At 44.4% G+C, this 24,636-nt stretch overlaps 1 protein-coding gene across 4 annotated transcripts in view; it reads left to right on the forward strand.

Annotated features, from left to right (window-relative positions):
• Positions 1-10,219: 10,219 nt before the first annotated feature.
• MAX (MYC associated transcriptional regulator X) overlaps positions 10,220-24,636 on the forward strand; it is a 146,289-nt gene continuing 131,872 nt past the window's right edge. Inside the window, exons 1-2 of one of the 4 annotated variants that reach the window (XM_085627220.1) lie at positions 10,220-10,447; positions 10,599-10,625. In XM_085627220.1, coding sequence (XP_085483346.1) covers positions 10,412-10,447; positions 10,599-10,625 — 63 coding nt within the window. In that variant the 5' untranslated portion in view covers positions 10,220-10,411. The remainder of the gene's footprint in view (positions 10,448-10,598; positions 10,626-24,636) is intronic. The other 3 variants (XM_085627221.1, XM_085627223.1, XM_085627222.1) reach the window with 3 other exon arrangements.

Genomic DNA, 24,636 nt, shown 5'->3' on the forward strand with positions numbered 1-24,636 from the left:
TTACCCCTCTGCTTCGGCTATTGCAATAGTCTAATCTAAGGACCAAGAGTAAACAACTAAGAAACAAATTTGTGGGAGCGACCCACCAAATACTTAACTAAGGACGTCTTCTCACGCCAACAGAGGCCTGTCTATCGTCTCGCCTTACCATACATCACCAAAGGAAGGGCCAAGGCAGGGCGGCAGTCAGGGCAGCGGTCGTCAGTAGCCGTCAGGAAGGAGTAACCGCGCTGCAAAAGACCTTCGGACCACTTTCGACATACAGGGGTCGCTTGACGTGGCTCGTGAATCCTCCGGAATTTTCTTGCGGGGTTCCTCACGACCTTCAGGCAGAACCGGTACCACTGAAGCCGCCCTACGTTGGGCGCCAGTTGAAGAACCAGAATCTTTTGGGCCTGGCGGCGCAGGGTACGCCTTAATCTCCTGGGTTCTCCTGCTGAGTTACACAGAGACACGGGACACTCTGTTAGGCGTTAGAAGATCAGATTTATTAGCTGCAGCTAGTACAGTTATCCCAGAAGTACACATGGTAGGTTCTTAGGAGACTGCCACTTCACTCCGTGGCGCACAAACTTTTATACCATATAGGTAACATATACATTAACCAAATACACACCCAGAATATACAAGAAAGAGCCAATAAGAAAAGTTGAAAAACAGGACAGAACCAATAGGAGAGATTTGAAAACAAAGTGTCAGATGACTCGAAGAAACCTCTCCTCAAACTATGTTTGTCACCCCTCCCTCAAACTAATTCATTAACGGATTCGTAACTAACTTGCAGGTGGCGAGATACGTTTGTGTGTGTTGGAGGACAGTTGTGAAACGAGAGAATGCTAGCAGAGGACAGTGAAGGCCAGACGATAAGATAAAGTCAGAAAAGAATAGTGTGAACCAACAGATAGTTGAGACGGGGATTAGAAAAACCAGACAGGGATTAGTGTATTCGGCCAGTCCTAACACCAGCTTTGCAAATAGAGGCAGAAGGGTTATTCCGACACGAAGCTGCAGAAAAAGCAGAATAGACTTTGTTCGCCGTGCTGCCTGAGTGATGGCAACACAAAATGGCGGCGGAGCACAAAATGGCGGGTCGATTCGATCACAATCGGAAATCGAAGTTCCGTCGGCGAAGTTCTTGGTGGTGTGCCATCATTTCTCCAGTTGGTGGCAGTTGCGCTTGGTGATCTTGAGTTCTGGAGTGTACCAGCTGGCATGTTTGTGGCTCTTGTTAGATTTTGTAGCTTTTAGTGGGGCAACTCTGTCGGCACAATCAGAGATCTAGGCGGTGAAGTTCTGAACGGCATGGTTGAGATCTGTTGAGGCCTCGGGTTTGAAGGTGGTGAGTGTCTGTGACCACTGAGTTGCGGAGAAATTTCTCCAACTGTGGTAGGAAGAGATCTGCTACCTGGTGGTGGTGTGCTGGGCTTCTGTGATGGTCAAGTGCACAATGGTGTGGCTGAACTGGATTCTGACCCTGGAGGTGAAGATGGGGTTGAGTGTGTGTCTGGATTTGTGCGTGGGTTCGGTGACTAGTTCGGTGAGACCAATGTTGTTCAGGTTCTCTGGGATGGAAGTGGAGTTGTTGTCATTGAGGTCGTTGATGTGGAAGTTGAGGTCGCCAAGTAGGACGCAGTGGTGTGACTCAATTGCTAGGGATACGATGAGGTTGGGAATGGCATCATAGAATATTGCTCTGACTCCTGGCGGTCTGTAGACGAAGGTGCCTGCTATCCTGGTCTTCGCGTCAGTTTGTAGTAGGAAGTCGAGGTGTTCCATGAGAGGTGTGGGGTTGTCGTTGGTGATGGTGCATCTGATGGTTTCCTTGAAGATGATGGCGATGCCTCCGCCTTGTTTCTCAGCTCGGTCACGGTGTATCATCTAGTAGCCTTCGAGAGTGGCGGTGGTGATGTCGGGGTTTAAGGAGGAGTTGAGCCACATTTCAGTGATGAAGGCAATGTCCGTGAAGAAAGAGGAGATGGTATCTCAGATTTCCATGGCGTGTTTGCAGAGTGAGTGTGTGTTGTGCAAGATACAGTGGAGCGGTTGCGGGTGTGGTCTTGGGAACACATTTACCTGTGGATTTGTCATCATTTACCTCACACATCCATGAAGCTGATTGTTCAATGGCCCTAGCGTCAAGTGTGGGTTCTCTTATGGCCCACAACTTCTCCTGGAGATACTTACTGTTGGTATTCACCATTAACTGCTCAGGAATCATGTCATCTGCAAACACACCAAAGTTATACGTGGTGGACAATCCAAATAATGCTGTTATGAATTCATCAAATGATTCACCTTCCTTTCACTTTCTAGTGTAAAAATGATACCGTTCAAGTGTGATACTTAAGTTAGGTTGAAACCTTCTCGCAAGCCTGAATAATGCCTCCTCAAAGTCATCATATTCCTCATTATCTTCTGGTGCTTCAACCTTTGGTAAGGCCCTAGTCAGGGTATTAGAATGCCCTTTCTCAGCTCTAAAATCATTTTATTGGCAACAATCGTTATCAAGTACTTTGGAATTCCTCTTTCGATCATTTTCATGCAACTGGGGACTCTCCATTATATTGTAAGAACTTTTATGGAGGTTCAAACTACATGCTGACACTGTTTAACCAACTAGATTGAAATATATAGTGAAAATTAGTAGCATTTGCTATACCCAGATATTTGAGGACACTAGGGCAGAGAGAAAGGTGCACCAGCAGAGGATGTACAAAGAAAAGTTAAAGAATGTGCTCACAAGCTCAGTTTACTCATGGATGCAAAGGGCTAACAGAGGAAAGTGAGTGTCACATGAAGAAAAACTGAAGTAACCCTTCACTCCATCAACCTTAACTACACATGACTAGCTCCGCCTTGGAAATGTCTGTCAGAGCAGTTGATGGAGCAGGGTTTTACGAAATAAAACCTGCTCGGATCAAACTTCACAATGTGTGGATTATTAACAAGAGTCACTTGAAATTAACAGTGAAGAACTGAAATGGGGAGATGAAAGTGCGCAGATGAGTGCTGGAAAGAGAACAGTATTTTCAGTGTTTTCTAAGTAGGCCACAAACGTGAATGCTTAATGCAGAAATAACAGCCAAAGAAAATAATGATAGAAGCCATGAGTTTTAAAAGGAGACATGACATTTTCCTTTTCACTAACTGTTTGAAATATGTACATAACATGAAGAAGAAATGCAAAGCATTAATAGAGCATTAATAATGAAATTTTGTTGTGATATGATAATCATTTGCGTATTTGTTTTTCCTAGAGAAAAAGCATATTTTACTGTTCTGAAGAGAAGGCCTCAAGAGTCTTTTTAGGTTTAATTTGCCCTCTGAAACGTAGGCTGCAAAGAAATGGATTTTGTCCTTTGAAAGTTCCTGACGATGGCCATGGCTGTGTGGAGGAAGTGATAAATGTTATGAATGGAACATCCTTGTCAACTGGAGAAAGTGTTCTTGTGGATAATTGTGCTGAAAGTTTTTTGCAACAAAGTGAGTCAAAGACGTGCAAGCTGCGGAAGAGTTTATTGGAGTTTCTTTTGCTGAAGGACGATGATGAAAGTTTCCTAAAGACAAAGGAACTGGACGATGATGAAAGTTTCCTAAAGACAAAGGAACTGTTGAGAGTCAGGTGCACTGAAGTGGAGTGATCAGACACCCCTGACCTAGTGCAATCGAAAGCGTGGATTTTTGTGTTTTGATACAGGGGGGTTGGATCTTTAGTGAATTAGGGTATAATTACTAGTGATAGAATTTAAGGAGGAGGAGAGAGACTTTGCTAGAGGAGCGAGCCGTGTTGCTGTTTTCCTACTTAAACTTGCTGGCTGTTGTTCTGCGGATCCTGACTCCCTAACTTTGCTACTCATACCTTCGTGAGGGAGCCCCACCTTACTCTTCCGGCAGGAGGCTAGCTCTTCTATTAGCATTCCTGTGCTATAGTTATTTCTCGGTTCGTATGATATTCTGAATTTGCATATATCTTATTTACAAATGTTCTTATTCTTTTGTCTCTGTGCCTATCCACTTACTCATGGCTCGTTGAGAGATGTTATTATGAATTTCCATATTTTTGTTTCACTTGTGTGATAATCTATGATTCAAGCTGTATTGTGCCTGATGAGTATTCACATTTTCTTAAAAATTAGATAAAAGCAAGTTGATAAGTAACCAGAGTCAGTCATTATTGTTATCATTGGTTATAGTGTATGAATTCTTCTTCTTTGTTAAGGTCCTCATAAGGTTAGGATTCTCTCAATCATTGCAATCCCTGACAACTCTACAAGATTCATCGGAGAGAGAGAGACCACAAAGATAATTAAAATTGGTAGCATGTTTTAAAATCACGCAGCGTGAAAGGGACAGCAAGGTGTTATATTGGTCACTGATGGTAAAATTGGGCAAGGCCCCTTTCTCGCTGCATCATAGTCATGTCGGAAAATTGACAGCTAACGACGGTACAATGTTTATTCAGGGCGTGTCAGGTTCAGAGAAGTCTGTTGCGACAGGCTCACCACTCGCGCTCCGTCCATAAAGGAGAGGCAACTGCTGCCTTGGGAGGTGTGGTAGGAGTTTCAGTAAGACGGAGTCTTGTTGCAGAATTGGCTTGCTGAAGGCGACTCACCAGGTCGTCTTCGGTCAATGGACGATGTCGCTTTAGCATGGAGGCTCGCTGAAGGAAAGTCTAAGACCACTTTGATGAGTGCAAAAGCAGAACTGCCAACTAAATCAAAAATCACATTGTGTGACACGGGCGCAGGGCCTTGTAGGGGGCGAGGCTTCATGTTGAGAACCACCTAAGAGGAACTTTTGCTCCCACCACCAAACCCTCTCCTAAAAAAAAAAACATATGCTTGCTGAGGCTGTTGCTGATGTCCTGTTATTAGACAACGGCAATTCGAAGCCTCTGAAATCGAACTGAAAATCACTGTTTACTGTGGTTTTCAGGTCATTTTCCCTGCCACCATGTGATATCGGCTACTCACTCAGTGTGAAGGAAGTCGATATAGTGTGTGAACAGTGGCATTGTATGAGTTGGCAGGTCTGCGTAAGCTCTTCACAGTCGACAATACTGAACTAATTCCACACAGATCCCGTGAGAAGGGATGCATGTTTGTCTCATTCCTCGTGGGCACAAAGATCGTATTACAATGCAAGGAGACTCCCCCACCCCAACGCTCCATAGACTATCCCAGGTCAAACAGGATTACTTTAGAAGCCATCCAAGAGCCCTTGGATGATCAACCAACTACTTTAGAAGTCATTTTCACATCTTCAGACATCATCAAGCTCTTGAAGTAATCAGCAATGCTTAGAAACCTGTGCTTGATGACGCTGGTCTCACAAATGATTGCAGAAGGGTAAGATGGGCTGGGCTCCAAGACAATACTGCTACTATTAGCAGGATTGCCATGGAGGTCCTAGCGGCTACAAAACAAATGGTACCCATACTTGAGGCTGGAACCCCACTTGACCAAATCGGGACAATTCATGAGTCTCTTTTTAGTAAAATTAAGTCTTTTTTTATCAAACCCGTAAAAGGAGGAATTAATGTCCCAGCACAATCTAGGTTGAAATGGTATGATAAGACCTGTAGTATTGCCCACAGCTCTCTGTTAAGGGCTATTAAATCCAAATCATGTCCGGATATAAGGATAGCCAGGGTGAATTATAAGAAAGCATTAAAAGAGGCAAAAATCAAATGGGATGATCAGCGTTGGTTAGATTTATACCAGGCAAGTACCTCATCTAACCAACAAAAATTTTGGGAGGTTGTGAAATGGGGAGGGGCGGGGGAATTACATACTCCAGTAAACCACGTCCCTGCAGAGCAATGGGTCAAGCATTACGAGGCACAGTTCAGCCACACGGAACGGATCTCCCTTACTACTATTAGGGAAGATGCCAGTGTGCAGTCTGAGGTGTCCTCACTTGATCACATTGTTTTCACTGAAACTGAAGCTATTTCTGCTCTTAAACAAGTGCAGAATGGCAAAGCCCCCGGCATGGACTGCATCCCTGCGGACCTCTTCAAATACGATCAAACACACTGGGTCCCGTACATATTAATCTTAGCAAATGCTGTAGCTAGAGGGACTAGGATCCCAAACTCCTGGAAAGGGGCTGAGATTTTGCCAGTGCACAAAAAAGGGGATAGATCTGATGCGGGAAATTATCGCCCCATCAGCCTCATCGATGCCCTACAAAAAGTAATAGCCAGAATGCTGTTAGGGAAAATCCATTCGTGGATGTCAGAAGTAGATATTCTGTCTCCAATGCAGGCGGGTTTTAGAGCACACTTTAGCACAGTTGATCAGATATTAAGATTTGTCATGATCTATTGGAAAACTGTGTTATTGAGAGACGGGAAGATCTTCGCTGCATTTGTGGACCTCAAATCAGCGTTTGATCTGGTCCCCAGAGGGAAGATGTGGGCAGCATTGAGAAGGATGGGGGTCCCTAGTGCACTATTAGAACTTACCATCAGGATGCATGAGGGTAACTTTGCAAGAGTCAGATGGGGTCGCCAGGGCCAGGTTACCGATTCCTTCCCCGTAACTCGCGGTGTGAGGCAGGGTTGTGTCCTGGCCCCCACCCTATTTGTACTCTTCATTAATCAGGTGGTTAAGTTCCTCTCAGATACCCCCACTGATGCTCCTTCACTGGGTGGGACCAAATTCCCTCTTTTAATTTTTGCAGATGATACTCTCATATTGGCCAAAACACAGAAGGGTTTACAGGCAGCAATAAATAAATTCATGGACTTTTGCAATATGAATGATCTTGAGATCAATATTAATAAAACCAAGTTCATGGTCCTGACTAAGAAAAAGCCATTGAGGGGCCATGTTTTAATGAATGGGTCTAGACTGGAGCAGGTTGATGTAATGACTTATCTTGGTGTTACCTTGGATTATAGGCTACAATGGAAAGATCAAGTAGCGGCACTCTGTTTGAAATTTGCCCGCCTGACTGGTTGTCTAGTAAAAGTACAGCGGTGTTCCCTGACTAAAAGAGTACTGCCCGCACTTAAAATTTATAGTGCTAAAATCAGCTCAGCCATATTATATGGGGCCGATATTTGGGGATGTGTGGACCTGGCTGTCCTGGATAGGATACAGAATAAATTTCTTCGAAACTTAGTTAGTCTCCCCCCCTCAACACCAGTCCTTCCACTTTTGATGGACATGGGCATGCATACCATTAAACACCAGGCCCTCTATAGGATGGTGGCGTTATGGAGACGCATATGGTCCACCCCGGAGTTGGCCATGTTTGCCCGTGAATTACAGGGTGTGAGAATGCAACAAGGGGCAGGTGACATACCGTGGCTAAAGCTAATTAAGAACACTCTTACCGAAATGGGTCTTCCCTTGCTTTGGTCGGAGCCGGGTTCTCAAACCTTCCCTACCAAGAATGAATTTAAACTTCTCTTTTGGTCTATGGTAAAAACGGAACATGTGGCACTTTCTGAGAAAATGAATTTGACAGGCCAGTTTTTGCTCCACAAAACAGTACCTAACAAAGAAGTAAACTGGGATGTTATCCTTAAAACATTAGATAGGAAACTATACCATCAGTTTCGTGTAGGTACACTGCCTCTGAGGGCTTTTACTAGTGGCTGGCAGAGATTGGAGTCAAGTTTTTGTCCCTGTTGTACCGTTTGCAAAGAAACACTAGGTCATTTTTTATTTGTCTGTACTGCTTATTGTGAACCACGTAATAAGTGGCTGAAACCTATATGTACTAGACTAAACACCCGAGTGAGTAGTGAAGCATTGTACATCTTGAGAACCAACACTTCTGAATGGCTAACCATAGGATTGGCCAAATTCCTTGGGTGGGCTTGGCTGATAAGGATTAAGTCAGTCAGCTCATAGTATCATGACCCAAATAATTTGTATACTGTGTTATCCCACTGATTTTTTGGCCTATGATTTTATTAGTATTGACGATCTGCTATTTTTTATATATGCTCAAATGTTTTTACAATTCCCCTTGACGTCTTTACAAGCATGTTTAATTGAGATTTTTAACTAGATTTGCCTTGCCTTAACTTTTCTTGTCTTGTTTCTTTTTGATTTGTTTAGTATGTGTATTTAAATATTTATGATTTTATGACTTCGGCGCACTAATTGTATTTAATGTAATTTTGTGTATATGTGTGTCTTTTATGATGAAAAATCGAAATAAAGACGTTAAAACTGAACTGATTTGAGGATGCCTTGAAAATTAGTGTTTGATGACTTCACAAGGTGTGACTATTCTTGCTGACTTGAGGATTACTTGAAAATGAGTACCCGATGACTCCTCTAGCTGAGGTTGTTCCTGATGAGTTCAGGATGGCTTGAAAATTAGTGGCTGATGTCTTCACAAAATGAGTTTACTCTTGACTATTAAGACTTTATTAAAAGAAACCCTTTTTCGCAACCTTGGAATAACAAAAGATTTAAAAAAATCAAACTATACATTTTTCAATGTATGCTTTGCTATTTGCATGCTGCTCCTTCATGTCGGTTTAGAGCTCACTGTGCCATATTAGCAGTATTGTAGTTTATGAACTGTAAGTAACAAAAGTATTTCAGTGACAAAAGCAGTAACCTACTTAACTGAACTATCACATAAAATACAAATTTGTGAGCTGCATGTTCCATGTTTTATTTTGCAGCAGACACATTGATCCTCAATGCTAGTTTATGAAGAGTGAAAACTGGGACTAGACAATACCTAGAACTCTTCAGCAAGTGGTTTAACCCTCAAAGTTGTGTTACTCTGGTTAAGGTGCTTGCATATTAGTGGACACACAAAGAATTATGCAGCGTGTGTCTAACCCCTGCGAGATGTTTAAAATGCAGCCTGTTTGTGACCAATCAAATAAGCAAAAACAGATTTATTGTCACATTTATACTTGGTGCCAGTTACAGATAAGAACTACATGTGTTTCACAATCTCTGCTCTTTCAGGAATATATTAAAAGCCAAAGGAAGAAATAATGTTGATGCCACACATTAATAGCTCATTGTGTGATTTGGTTGCATTGTGGGACAAGTAGTCTTGCTTTTCAAGACGTAAATACCAAACCTTAGATAAACTGCAGATTATAAAACCTCGACTGGCTAAAGTTTCATCTGTGCTTCAGTAAAGAGAACACAAATTCGTAATCTGCATTATATATACCATTCATCAACCAGGTGCAGGGTGTGGAAAGAATGGGAAAACAAGGATAAATAACATGTAGAATACCGTGAATATCAAAACATTGTGGAAAACAAAAACATATAAATAATGGCCTAAAAAATTACTAAAATATAGCAGTAGACATCATAAAATTCAGACTAACATATAGTTTTAGGTTGGTTCTCTCTTTACTACTATTTTTGGAATCTGTACATATGTTATACTCATATTTACTATATCTGGGATGTAGCAACACTGTTCACTTAGTTACTATTTACATGTAGCTAAAACAAGCCTTTTGGCTTCGAGAATTGTTTTCAGTTTCTATGGCCATTAGTCTGAAATCGAAGAGCACGTTCATCTTTATGGTAATAGAAAAAATTCCAAAGTTAAACTGCCCCTCGCAGCCTTAAACGTATTCCGACATTTTGAGAAAGGGTTTGTAACACAATGCAAAACGACTGAACCCACAAAGTGGGATTTCACGGACAAACTGCTTACGACGTTATCAAGATTTGTCGACTTAACATGAACAGCCATCAATCGGATTCAATAAAAATGATCATCTTTAATGAGAAAAGATAGTTGATAGCAGTTAATATAAATATGGACTAAAATGGAGCTGGCAAGGTTATGAACATTTCTTAAAAATGCATAGCCAGCGTCAACAATCCTGATCGTCCTATAGTAACCTCTGTACGTTTTTGCATGTCAAGATGGTCATCTATTTTGGCATCCGAAGCAATAAAGTCCGCTCTCTATGTTCATGTTGTGTCCCTGGAAATGCATCATACTCTCTAGCCGTCCGTATCCACGTGTCTACACCAGCCTCTGCCATAAAAAGTATTCACAGACTTCCGGGTACTGTAGTCGTAAACACACTCTAGAACTACAGTTCCCGTCAAGCTAACAGTATCAGGCGCATGCGCAGTATAGCCTTTCGTCCTTTTCCGCTTTCTCTAGCATTGTGGGAATGAAAGTTTATAATATCACACTTGTCATGTAAACAATGCCTATGTATCGCTTCTGTGCACCACAGTTCCCAGCGGGCCGTGCGTGCTCAGACCCCGGTCGTGCCCTGACGATATGGTGGTGCTGCTGCTGAGAGTCACGTGTGCTGCTGTGTCCGTTGCTCGCTGCTGCGCTCTGGTGCTCTGCTGCTCCTCCTCTGGTCTCCTGTGCGGTCGGAGGCCCCGTCTGTCCTCCTCCAGCCCCGCGCCCGTATCTGTCCCGGGCGGATGAGACCATGAGCGATAATGATGACATCGAGGTGGAGAGCGACGTGAGTGACTCTTTACTCCGGGGAGCGGGGGAGGTGTAAGGGGTCCCCGGGGAGGCGCCCCTTCCCCATTATTTTGTTCCCGGGGCTGCAGCCTGTGACAGACAGTAACGTCTCTGTGTTTCTTCCTGTGTGTTTCTCTCTCCCCCTGCAGGAAGAGCCGCAGACCTTCCATTCCGAGGTGCGTCCCTGGCCGTCAAGGCTTTCTTTATTTTGGGGTTTGTCAAGGCCGCGTTTTGGTTAATCCTGGGCAAGTGGTGGATGTCTGAAGGGTCAAGGGGTGCACATGATCCTGTTATGATGGTGGTTAATTCAGTTGGCTGCTGCGAATTATTCAATGAAAGGTGCTCAATAAGCGTGGGTTTTGTATAGTATTTATGTTGTTGTGGATGTGCGTCACTCGGGCCGTCCGTGCACGCTGGGATGCCCTGAAAGCTGATAGAACATCGTTAGTACCGTGTGGTAAATACATGGAGCTTGTGGACATCCTAATCCAATTAGCGTCGCAAAGGGGGTCTAGTTCATAGTCAGTAAATAATGCTGTATGGCCCGCTTTATATGTGAGGGTCCATAAATGGATTTCAGTTGTCGAAAGTGAAAGCAATTCCGCGAAGAGCGTTGCCGATCATTCCGTCGTACTGGAAGCGTTGAGCATTGGGAGGGGAATGGATAGACTTTGACAGATGATGAACAAAGGCGTTTGTTGAGTCTGTCAGCTAATGTTGTCAACACTCCGAATGATTGATATTTATCATCAGTAACAAAACTGAGCATTTCGAAACATTCCGCAACTCTCATGGGTGCTGTAGAATTGCAATTCTTACCGATCAGGGGTTATGTAAAGACATCAGTTTGATGCCCAGGTGTGTGGTCTCGTGTAGCGCTCACTGTGGACTATTATCTTCTCCTGGAGACTGTCTGGAAGTGTCGTCAATGCAGTGTTTGAATGAGTGCTAAATGGAGTTAGAAAAGATGATCATTTATGTTGTGATCATTGATAAATGTATGCTCTGGGTCGTTTTCCTAGAAACATTTTAGTAAGGTTACAGCTCTATACGGGTTTGTGAGTGATGAGCTTAATCGATAGTACGGTTATTGCAATATTACCAGGTTTCCTCATAGGAAGTCATCATTGTCAGTCTAAACATTTACCACGGGTGGCCATTAACAAAATGGGTAGCAGAGGGCTTTTATTCATTTAATGGCCGAGCGGTTGTTACATTTAGATGGAAGGCATTTACGCTGGTTGCTTGAGCCTGGAAACATGCAAGGGAGCGATGGTTTCAGCATCCCGAATCAAGGGTGTTGGCGTCATCCGAGTAGGGTGATAGGTTTTCATACACTATTACCTTGGCTCACTCATTGCATCATTTGGGGGTATTATTTCTTAAACTTGGATTACTTAACTCGTAGGTAGTCTAGTCCTCAAACAATGTGTGTATGCAGGTGATCGGCAAATGCTGTAATGTAAAGGGAAACTGTTTGGTGGGTCGTGAATTATGACCGCGTAATTATGGAATTGAAACTAGTGGATGTTGGTATTTCCGTTGTTTACATGTAATGTCATGCAAGTGAAAAATATTCAAATGCTCACAAAGGGGTCAGTGATGAAAAATCAGGTGAGGGCTGACCTGCAGCGTGTTTCTTAAACCTACCATTGACAGTGTGGTGACTTCCTACCTTAGGCTGCATTTCCGAACTGACCTGGTTGTCATCCTCGATGCCTTCCATTGATTTCGCTAAAATGCCAACAGAGATGAGAGAAACCCTCAAATGCAACTAATGGAGAGATTACTTGAAATAATATTAAAATAAAAACACAACTGTGTAGGTGAGATTTGTGAAGGCTGCAGTTATAGGGCAGCATGCAGAAAACGGAACCGTGACCCATTCGCTCGTTGTATTTTAACTGTGCTTAATTCGAAGGTTGAGTTTGGCTCTGCATCTTTTCTGCCTCGGACGATATATTTAAGTTTTCGAGACGCGCACTGCCATTAACTTGGTCGAGTTAAGGTTGAGATGGGCAGGCGTGGTTTCTACTATGCCGCTTGGTCTTGAATCGCAGTATACCATGTTCTGATAGCTAAGTGTGATGTCTTCACCCTGTCAGTGCCTGTGACTCATTGAGTCTTTACCCCCGAGGGGGGAGTCAATATCTAGCAGAGATGTGTATGTTTCAGGCAGTGAGTGGCATATTTGTCGGCCCCCCGGTGTTACTGCATCTGCTGTGGCCTTTATTTCTGTCACATTTGCTGCTCATTTTGCAGTGGTTTGTGGCCATTTGTGTACGAATGTGTTCTCTTTGGCTTTTCTTTCTTATTTTAAACTGCGTTTTTCTAGTCTGTACCTTGAAATTTGCTATTTAACATCCCCTACGTGGATTTTTTTTTTTTACCTGATCAGACCTAATCTAAATACCTAGCGCACTTTTTACCATAGCATTTGTTAAAGACCCTTCTCTAGGAAATGTCTTCGGTCGATGTCTGTGTTTTTGAAGTAGAACGTCCATGTTGAAATGACAGGTCGTGCTCGTGATACGACCTCGGTGTGTGTTGGGTGCTCACACGGTGTTTTCCGTGCTCTAACTGCGAGCAGCGGGCTTTCGAAGCACAAACCTCAATCACACCCAGGGTGACCCAAACAGGGTGTTAGATTTGCATGTTGTGCGTTTGTTATTTTTACTACTGCTGGGCCCGTGCGCCTCACCACCCCTGTGCGCAGCTTCGAGGGTGCAGCCTGGAAGCTGCCATATTTAAACAGCTGGTGCTGCCCTCACAAAAGGCTCTAGGAGCCAGACAATGTCATCCGAATCCAAGCCATGCTGTTTGTTGCAGTGTGTACACACCCCTATGTGCACTTTGTAACCGGGGCCCTTGGCGACCCCTGTTCTTGTAGTGAAACATGGATGTCAGAATTGTTGCACCCGTGATAGTTTATTTTGAATCTGAAACAATGAGCCGAATCCAAAACGGCTATTAAGAGAACTCGTTAGTGTCCCTGGGGTAGACATCTGGTATGTATGTCAGATGCAGGTGGAGCGCGTGCATGCGTAATGCCGCACTTGGCCCTTCAAAGCCCTGTAAATAAAAGGCATTTCTCTTAACCAGTTGTAATGTTCCTAAGTTTAGTAACTTTGGAAGGCTGGGTCGACCCTGCCAGAGTTTAAAATCGTGGCCCGCACACGCTTCATTTTTCAACGGTGAGCACGATTTAACTCACTGAGCCATCCTGCAGCCCATTGACTTCCTGGGGTTGACTTTTGCAGCGTTTGCTCCTCATCGACTTCTATTAGTTGCTGAAGCTGCATGAAGAGGATAAGAAGGGAATCTACAACCACTCTTTTAAATCTGTGCCTGTTTTATGTTCCCTCGGCGAGGAATCCTTCGAAAAGGAGTAGCGAGGTGTATGTACCGAAGGGCAAGCAAGGTGTAGCCGGCTGCTCCCGTTATGGAGGTATATGACGGAGAAGTGTCCACCCCGAGTTTGGTCGTACATGTCATGTCGCCAGGGATGTCGCTCGTCGAATTCTACGGAGAGTTCTGAGCAGTTTCTAAATACTAAGGAGTAGGCTTTGGTGTGGTTTGAAAATGAGGAGCATGCACTTGAGTTTAGTTTGTGCCTCCAGCGGGAGCCACCGGGAGCCTGTCCCTTCTTTGGTAACGTGATTCCTCCTGCCAAACGCACCACAGCTTTTTGTTCCAATTGCAGCGTTAAAGATGTGTTTTAGCCATGCCTATAGACTGTGCGTTCGAGTCATCTATTCTGGGCTTCACAGCGGAACCTGTAATCATAGCTGAATGCACCAAATCAGTCAACTTTTTTGACGACGGATATGGAACGAGTTTCTCTGGTGAGGGAGCTCAGCAAGTCTCCTCAAAACACAGCTACAAGGGACCAGTTTAGAAAATGTTTTCTTTTAGAAACTGTTTTGTGCACGACATAGGTGCAACGTTCCCCTGAAGTTCAGGATCTATCATAGAAACATGCTTTTTCTCATTTTCCGAGCATGAGGACTGCAGGACATGGTTTCAATCTTTGGCTCATTCAGTACCAGCGCGATATATATATATAACAGGAAAGTCTTTAAGTTAAAGACGAGGAGCCACACCGATCCAGTACTTCAAGTAAATCCTTTATTCACGGGCACAAAAAGACGCGTTTCGAGATATCCAGCTCTTGGTCATATATATTTTTTCTCAGGAACTACTGAACGGATTTACACCAAATTTGGCAAAGAGGTAGTCCTCAGTTCAGACTCGTGCCTTTTGCTTAAATGGTGTAAATCCGTTCAGTAGTTCCTGAGAAAAAAAAAATATATATATTTCTCAGGAACTACTGAACGGAAGAGGACGGAAGGCCTGGTAGCGTGCTATGGGTCTTGACTGTAATGTAATAGAAACTTGTAAAGCGCACTGCAACTCAACGAGCATCCTGGCGCTGAAAGAGGGAATAACAGGGAATTAGGGACATATATATAGAGGTATTAAATTATTAGGAAGGAGCCAAGTTAAAAGTAAACGAGAGGCCCTGAGGTCACTCAGCTGGTGCAGCCTCAGGGGGAAGAATTAAGCACTCAGATGGAGTATTACATTTTTGGAAAAAGCCAGGTTTTGAGTTGTTTACGAAAGACCATAAGGTCTTTAATCTGGCACAACTCCAGGGGCAGAGCATTCCATAGTCTCGCAGCTGCGACACTAAAAGCTTGTCCCCCAAACCTAGTTCTTCTAATTCGAGGTACTCCCACCCGGCAGGCCGTGGAGGAACGAAGGCAACGAGAGGGTATGTACCAGCGAAATTTAGTCTGCAAAGGTAGGGGACCCATGCCATGCAGTGCCTTAAACACAACACAGAGGGACTTAAAATAAATCCTCTGTGTTATGGGGAGCCAATGTAGCTCCACAAGGGCCTGAGTGGAGGAAGAGTGACAAGGGCGCATCAGTGCCAGCTTAGCTGCCATGTTCTCAAATCGCTGCAATTTCCCAATCAGAAATCGAGGGGATTCCAGCAGCAGTGAGTTACAATAGTCCAATCTGCTCAGGATCACACTCCTAACTATCAGGGGACGCACATGAGCCGGTAACGGAGGGAGAATCTTCCTCAAGGTTCTTGCAAGAGAGAAACCGGTCCCCAGAGTCTTGTTGACATGTGACTCCAAGGACAACTTGTCATTAAATATGACTCCCAAGTTACGAATTGCCCCAACAAGTTGTTGTGCAGGATCTGCGGGAAGAGGCCAGAAGTTGAACGGGAGGGAAGGAGAGACTTTCCCACCCAGGGTGCAGAGAATTTCAGTTTTGTCTGCATTGAATTGCAGTGAGTTAGATCTTAACCAACAAGCCACATTCTGCATACATGCGTGAAAATTCTCCAGGGAGGACGACTGCTCACCTTCCAGTGATAAAATCAGCTGGGTGTCGTCTGCATAGTTTACTAAACCTATGCCATAGGATTTTATAATATCCACCAGGGGACACATGTAAACCTTGAACAGGATTGGGCTTATTGCAGACCCCTGCGGTACACCATGCTGACTTTTGGTGAATTTGGACTGAAAGGGGGGGAGAGCTACGGCCTGGCTTCTATCCAAAAGATATGACTGGAACCATTTCAAAGCCAGACCGGTCACCCCCGCTTCATTCAGCCGCTCCAGGAGGACCCTATGATTGACCGTGTTGAATGCGGCAGACAGATCTAATAGGATCAGGATGGCATGATGACCCTTGTCTGCACGCAGACAAAGATCATCCAACACGGTCAAGAGGGCAGTCTCCGTCCCATGCTCCGGGCGGAAATCAAACTGGACCTCGTCCAGAAGGTTATTTGCTTCGAGGAACTAGGAAAGTACTCGGCTCACATAGCGCTCGAGAATTTTGACTGGGTAAGGGAGGAGTGAGATAGGTCTATAGTTTTTAAGGCACTCCGGATTGAGTGAGGGCTTCTTCAGAAGGGGGGAGACAACTGCTTGTTTCCAGCAGGGAGGGACCATCCCACTAGACGGGGATTGATTACACAACTGTCTAAGTGGAGGAAACAGTTCAGATTTGAACGCTTTCCAGACCTTGTGTGCAAAAGGGTCTAAGGGTGAGCCGGAGGAAACCCCCATGGCGAGTTGCTCAAACACCTCTATAGAGAGGGCATCAAAATTATCCAAAACGGGGATCACATCCGGGACTCTACCTAACGCTCTTGTTTCCACCTGTTTTTCCTGTGTGGGACCGTCGGTCTTAGCCGACCTGTTGTTTTCTTCCAGCCCTTCTATAATTTTACCGATCTTTTCATTAAAAAAGACAGCCAAGCTATCGCAGAGTTCTTGTGTGGGAAGGACCGTATTTTTTGTACATGTTGGATTGGCAATATCATTCAGAATACTAAAAATGCTCTTAGAGCTGTTTGGAGCTTTCAATATTATCTCGGCAAAGTACTCAGCTTTTGAAGCAGCAATACTTTCCTTATAACTCGAAAATCTCGCTTTCCAGCGATTTTTATCTACATCCGAATATCCCTGTCTACATCCCAGTTTTAGCTTTTTCAGGGCAGCATTGTACCATGATGCAGAGAGTTTGCCATCTCTTCTGAGCCTTTTCTGTGGAGCGATCCGATCAAGATGGTTCTTAATGTGTAGACAAAAAGAGGTGTAGCCGGTAATAGAATAAGACTTGCATTGGTAAGATTAATGTACTGGGATGAAGACTGTAGAGGTCACCGCACAGACTGAACAAGAGGGGTAGCACTGCACTTTTGCCCCGAACCTGTGTGATATATTACATCTAGAAAGGGGGCCTTAACACTGTGTACAGTGTCCTGCACCAGTGGATATCTATACCTGTATATGGTAGAGGGTATTTCATTTTTTGCTTGTATTAAAGTGTTTTCTGTTTATGACTGACAAGCACTTGGTAGGACTATTGGTTATTGCTCTGCTGGGTAGTTTAGTTCTTCGCTTGATGCGCCCCACACTACTTCCCTGACAAGCTTGTGACTGCTCACCATCACTACCGTTGAGAATCCAGTGCAGAAGAGAGGTTCTACTTGACCTGGTTTGCAGCACCACAGGCAGAAGGATCTTGGGACATCAGAGGCAAACAATACCAGCCCCAACGGCTGAGACCCAGTAGTCCTGTTTGCCCACCATCCTAAAAACATGATCTGACAGGTGCCATTAATTTGTACATGTTACTAGGTACTACTAATTTGTAGTAGTAACACCTGTTTTTCGCAGCGTTCTGCAACTGTGGTAATCCGTGCCATACAGGCTACTGGGATTAGAGACCCTGGTGCCCATGCTGGTATAACTTGACAGGCACACAGAAAAACTACTGACTGTGCCAGAATCGTTCCTGATTCCTTACTTGCTTGAGAGGATATTTCATTTCCAACTGCTGTAGTTACTATGAATCTTTGCTGTTACTTGATATTCTAAAGTAGATGGTTTTTCAGATTTTAGGCAAAAGCAAACAATGACTGCTAGTTCAGAAACGGTGCACGAAGAGATGCTTTGCAAAGTGTATAATTGTTTGTGGCATATTGCCTGTAATTTGCTGGCCTGTTAAACTCCTAAATCCGTAATTTGGTCCTTAGTCTTTTTGCTAGTCACATTTTTGATGATTAAATTTTTTTAGCTAAAGCTTAAAAAGAACCTTGTATAGAAATGTTAAGCATTCTGTGTAGCTCTCTAACCGCGTAGTAGACCGTGGTTGCACTACAACTGATTTGTTTCAGCAGCAATTGTACAACTGCGGGGCCAGTGGGCATGTAAACCTTTTCAATGCTGAATGTTAAACTTGGTTCCTCTCCTAAGCTGAGATTTTGCAGCTGGTCTAGTGTCACTTTGTGGCTTCTATCGCCCCACTGCAGTGTGCTACATTGGCGGGGAAGGGGTACTGATGGGGTTAAACTATGTAGTTGCGATGTAGTACGAAACCATGCTCTTGTAGTTTTCTTCAGGCAGGAGAATTTGACAGATCACCAGCACATACTGCCCACTGGCTTTATTGCTTGTTCCAGACACAACCCCACAGAAGCGCAAGATTTACCTTTGCTTTCTTTCTACTCTTGATTTGTCAAAGCTTCTAAGCCCACAATCTCATGTATTAGTTTCCAGTTCCAAGAGCTCTCTCCTCCAAAGACCCACTTGACTAATATTCTGTCACTGTTCCGTTCAGTGTTATAAATCTCTAATGCCGTTCTTAGTTTCTTCATTGAGGTGTTTGTTTTCAATACTCTGGGGTAGTGTGTGATTTCTATACCCCAGTGTGGCAGCCTCTGTTCTGGAATTGTGGCCTTTATCACACAAGACCATAGATGATATTTGTGTACTTCCACACCACCTTCCACATAACCTATGTCACATTGTTTATGTACTTGGAGGCCATGTAATGTAAGTTTAGAGTTCGAATCCTTTAAGAACTTGCATACTGTCCTGCCCATCAGGATGATTTACATTTCGGACTCTTGAAGCATTACATTTGATGGACCACTACTTTAAATGCCCTTCTCATTATTCCCACTGCTTCTGTGGGTTGAAAGGCCTATATTAAAAAAAAAACAAAAAAAAAAACGATTTAGTACTCATTGAATGCACTGAGAACACCGGTCTGGTTGTAGTTTGTATAATTTATGAAGGATATCTGCTTTGTATTATATGGACTCTTGTCTCTTTCAAAAGCTGATTCAGCTTAATTGTAACTTTGGAAAATGTAAGATGTGATCATATTGATGAAAACATTTAGAATCGACACGTGCTGAGATCTATCAAACATTGTTATAATTTATCCTGTAATTTTCTTTGGGGGAGTAAGTAGGTTTCTTACGGTTCTAAAAGCTCCACCAACTCTTAAAGATCAACGTATAAATAAAAATAATTATCATATGGTCAACCTCTGTTCTAAACACTTAGCAGTACCTGATCATTTGCCTTTAACACCCAAAAAGTGACTAAAGTCAATTTGAAAAATGAAATGATACGAAGAGATTCAGAATAACCTAATTTGCTCCTGCACTTCCTTCGAGAAGAAGTTGGATAGCTCTCTACGAATTAATACTCCATTCACTTGCTATCTCTTGCAGCATGAATCTTTTCTGGATTCAGATGTTGTGCATTATTCCATTTAGTAGTTGGGTCCGGAAAGTCTCCTTGTAGTCTCTCTCGATCTCTATCTCTCGATGTTGTTTACTATTTGGGCTTAAACCCCTCCTTGTGTGAGGTCTGACGTAAGCACCGGAAATTTGCCGATGGAGCCGCCATCTTACAATTCTTTATTCCACCGAGGGGGCTGCAAAAACCAGCTCAGCTCAACACTGTCTGTGAAGACAGAAGCCATAGCGGCATTAATGCCAAAAACCGTTGTAGCACCATGACACCCAACCTCGAAGTAAAAGTTCCTCAGAATCTGCGTTGAAACTGAGGTGAAGCGGAGCTCGGTGTACAATGAAAATCGCTCAAGGAAGAGTGTTAAAGGAGACATCTTGAGGCTGAACTCGAAGCTCTAATTAAAACTAAGAGGGGATTCGATGACTCCCTGCGGAAGTACAGAAAACTGGGAGCTGGAACAGGCTGCCACCCCAGAGTTCCAGGAAGAGTTGGAAGAGGAGATCTTCGATCTGTAGTAAGAACTGCAAGAAGGCCTCTCACACACTGGGGAAACGACAGATGATAGGCAAGACATCCTAGCAGACTCCCCCAGATGAAGGGGAGGAGTCTTAACCATCACCACCCGAGGACATTACTTCGTACAGATCATTAGTAAAAAAAAAAAAAAAAAAAAAGGGCCATGGGCAACAACAAAATGTAAATGGAAGAAAGAGAACATTTTTTTTTACATTGCTAGTCCAGGGCAGAGAGTCATTTAAAGAACAGCTCAGGCAGTAATCCAAGTGTAGAAAAGTGGGTTTCTGTTGCGGTACCTCCCCTGACCCCCCCCCCCCCCCCCCCCCCCACACACTTTTTGCCTGACTTTTGATGCAACTTTGACTTGAGTATTGGGTACCTACTAACCAGGTTCTCAGTACCAGTGTTCTTTCCCTAAAACTATACTTTGTCACAACTTCAGACCCCCTTTGACTCCCTAGTAAATGGTACCCCTGGTACCTAGGGTATTAGGCCTGGGGACGCCTCACCAAGGTCATGCAAACTGCCCCTGCAGCTTGCATGCCTTGGTGCAGAGAAAAACGACAGGTTTGACATGGCACACTGCCTATGTGCCATGTCAAAGCAGCACTGTCGTCTAAGGTATCGGTAATTCACCCCTCGAGCGCGCCTTACAAGCCCTAAGACAAGGGTGCAGTATATCCTAGATGTGGGCATATCTGCATGAGCAGATATACCCCTACAATATTGAAGTCTAATCTTTAATATTGTAAGTGCCAGGGATGTCATAGAGAGTGTAAGGTGCTGTAAACTTGACCGTTCTAGTTCCCCAGCACCATGATGTCTTCATTGAGTCCGTGCCTGTTTGGTACCAAACAACTCCTCCTAATAAACCCACACCGATGCCAGTGTTTTATTTATTAAGATTTGTAGTCAGATGGCACATCGGAGCTGCCCCCTGAAAACCTACCAACCCTGGTGTGGTCTCGGACTTGGATTTGGCAACCTGCCACCACTAGACATGTTTCTGGATCCCTGGGTCGAGAGCCCCTGCTCTCTCAGGCCAGAAGCATAGCCCATCTTGGGCGGAGGTGTCACTCCTCCTCCCCCAGGATGAGCACAGTGCTCAAGAGGGAAGCTTCAAAGGCCTTGCCGCCTTTGTAATGCAACCTCAGCCTCTGCTGATGGCAGCCTCCGGTTCAAATCCCCAATTTTGCCTGGAGAACTGTCTGGGAAAACCAAGTGACAAGAGGTGTCCCCCTTCGCCAACTCCACCCCTCAAGTTCTGGAGGCGAAGTGAATCACATTTTTGGTGCCCACCGTCTTGAAGATGATGGGGCTTAACCAGTCTGGACTAGGGCTATGCCCACTCCCATAGCACAGTGGCATAATAGAAAGGTAGAAAACCCAGTTAAGGAACCCATTAGTCCCTACCTGTCACTCACCTAAATCTAGTATTTAGGTGGCACCCCCAGACCCTGAAAGTATTTTCCCGACTGCCTAAGAATCGCATCATCAGAGAAGACTGCAGACACCAACTGACTTGGCCCCAGCCCTACTGGCCTGTCTGCAGCCCTTGACAATCCCGCGCCAAAAGATGACCTGTCCTGTAGCCCAGCGGCATCCAAAGCCTTGGGAGGACTGCCTGCCTTCGACAAAGATCAGGATCCCCTGAGAACAGTGGACCGGTCCAGAAGAAATCCACTTTAAAGAACAAAGACCTCTGCCTTGAGGAACCGCGAAACCACTGACGGACCCACCTCTACACCCCAAGCCCACAGCCCTGGTCCAAGTGGCCCACCGGTCCTGTGAAGGTTACTCAACGTTTCTGAGCAAGAGTCCACCTTTGGCTGACCCCTGCCGGACTCTACCTCGACACCTGCAGACTCAACTCCTCTTGCACACGACCTGCCTGGTAAATCTTTTCTGACGTCCAAGGACACCCCTGCACCACGAAGCCCCTGGGCCTTGGGGAGCACAACCAACAGCGTCTCTACGTCCCCTAGCTTCTCCACTTACCAGTGCAGTTGTGGGTTTTCTTTGTTCGGCCTCCTGCCCTGAGCCTTCAGCCTTTTTTGCAAAACCGATCGCCCCTATTGACTTGCATTGGACCCCCGCTGCTATGTTGGGACTCTGCACCCCACCGTCCCTGTGCTGCTGAGGGTGTAAGATTGGTGCTGCCTTGTGGCCCCCCGTGCTTACTTAGTTTAGACTTGGACTGGGATGCCAAACCGCTTTACTCACCTGTGAGCGGCATCTCTTTGATTACCTCCTTTCTCCATTTGATAACATTTGTGCCAGATCCTGAGTTTGAACCCTGCACCCGGCCGCCCCTAAGCCGCTGGAGGTGCAGATTTGCTACTTGCCTAACCTTGTCTGGTGCCGATTCTTCATCCTGAAAACCAAGACTGTAAGTTGTATACACACCTGCAAAATCACAATCTTGTTTTCCTCCCATAAGTTTAACATTACTGAACTGAAAATTGCAGTGTCCATTTTCTAAAGTGAAAAGTATTTTTATTGAAAAACGTACTTGCCTTTTAACGTACATCTTGGTCTTAAAATATCTTGAAAGTAGCTTATTTTTACAAAATTGGTGTGGATCTCTTATGAGTAGTTTGCCATTTATTAATCACTGTGTGCATAACAAATGTCTTACACTCCGCTGTTAGGCCTAAGTCTGCTTAACCACACCACCACAAATAGAGCAATTTAGGTTTACATTGAGCCCTGTACACTTCTGAAGGGAATCTCTTTACATGTTATAACCACTTGGTGGTATATCACAAAGTGCCAGCTTCACTCAACAAGGGGCTCACCCTACATCAGGGGAAATGTGCCAGCATTCTCCAATGTAGCAACAGCACAAAAAAGAGCTAATTCACCCACGTCTACAGGACCACCTCCTGAAAAGGAAAGCAAGAGAATAGACACGGTGCGGAGGAAAATGGAAAGACCCGAAGCAACACGGTGGCGGATAGCCTACACAAATGGCTTGCTAAATAGGTATGCTCATCAATAGTGGGGCAGGATGGAGTTGCTAATGGAACATCTCCCAAATTTAAGAGAGCAAGCAGTGTTGCAGGAAAGCAAGACAATTGCTAACACATGCCTAAAATCAGCGCTAATGTGTCAGACCCAGCCAGTATACATCTATGCATGGCCTGGGCCTTAAGCAGACACCCTTGGTTGTTAATCTTCGTGTTTAGGCAAGAGGTGCAGTTAGCCATCAATATGCCTTTCACAGGACACAGCCTATTTGGAGAGGTGTTGGACGAAGTGCCTGAAAAAGGACAACTAGACCACCACGGAATGGGGCCCTACACTACAAGGGATCCTTTCGGGGGCATGGCCCAGAAAAAAAGATCCTTCTCAGCAAAAGGAGCCATGCAATCACATACATCTCGCACGTTTCAGCTGCCAGCGAAGTGAACTCATCACAGCCCCACAATGGCAGTACCACTCAAGCTCTCATGGCTGAGGTAGAGACGGGGAAACCACACTACCAAGCAGTGCTTCATTTGAGGCAGTGGTTTCCTGTGCACAGCGCCGGCACTTAATTGCTAATACCGGCACTTTTGACAGTCTGCCACATGGCGGCCCTGTTTGTTTTATTTACAGAAGATCATAACAATTGTTTAGTAATTCAATATATATAAGAAATTAACTAATACCTGCCACCGAAGCCCTTCTTATAGCTTTGGGGGCCTGGAATAGTTTGAAGTGTCACACTTGTAGTAGTGTGGTGATTAATGTGTGTTTATACTGTCACTGGCAGCACTGTTGGTGGCAATAGGTGGTGCAAGCTGCAGTGGCCTCCTGACTAGCGCCCTGGCACTTAATTACTTTTTTTAGTACAAATTAAGCATTGCTTCTACGTGACTGCCCACAATGATCCCTCCTACACAAGTCAGGAATTTGGGAATTCCTGCAAGAATGGGACAGGATGACCTCTGACAAATGGATAACAAATATAATAAAATACGGCTATTGCATAGCTAGGAATTCACCTCCAACGACCCCACCAAGGTTAAAGAAGATAACAAAAGACTAACAGTGCTTACAGCAGAAAGTGGAAGAGTTGTTTAGCAAAGAAGCTATAGACTTAGTTTCCCGGGGAAGGGAAAAACACTCAGAGGTTTAATAAAGCTAATTGCTGGTACTAAAACCAGACAAAACATTAAGACTGATACTGGACCTGAGATAACTAAACCAGTTCATGAAAAATGCAAGACGATGCTACTGAAGGCAAGTCCACTGATAAAGGAGGCTACATGGCCACTATAGACCTCCAGGATACCTACCTGCACCAGCAAACAAACGCCAAAGACAATATCTCATATTTGTAGTAAACAAGACACTACCAATTCAAAGTGTTACCATTCAGAATCAAATCGGCAGAACAAGTGTTTAGGAAATGCTTAGCTGTGGAAGCAGCACACCTCGGGCGTCAAGAAATACACAGACAATGCACTATTTGAGCAAACCTAGCCGGACAAAATCCTATTCGATATTAACCTTGACTCAGGAGATGAGCGATAGTGAACAGTGTATCGGTAGTACCAATACACCAATTATGAAAAGAAAGCACAGAAGCGGACAGGCT

This window comes from Triturus cristatus, chromosome 9 (genome assembly GCF_964204655.1).
Source record: "Triturus cristatus chromosome 9, aTriCri1.1, whole genome shotgun sequence".
Classification (NCBI taxonomy): Eukaryota; Metazoa; Chordata; class Amphibia; order Caudata; family Salamandridae; genus Triturus; species Triturus cristatus.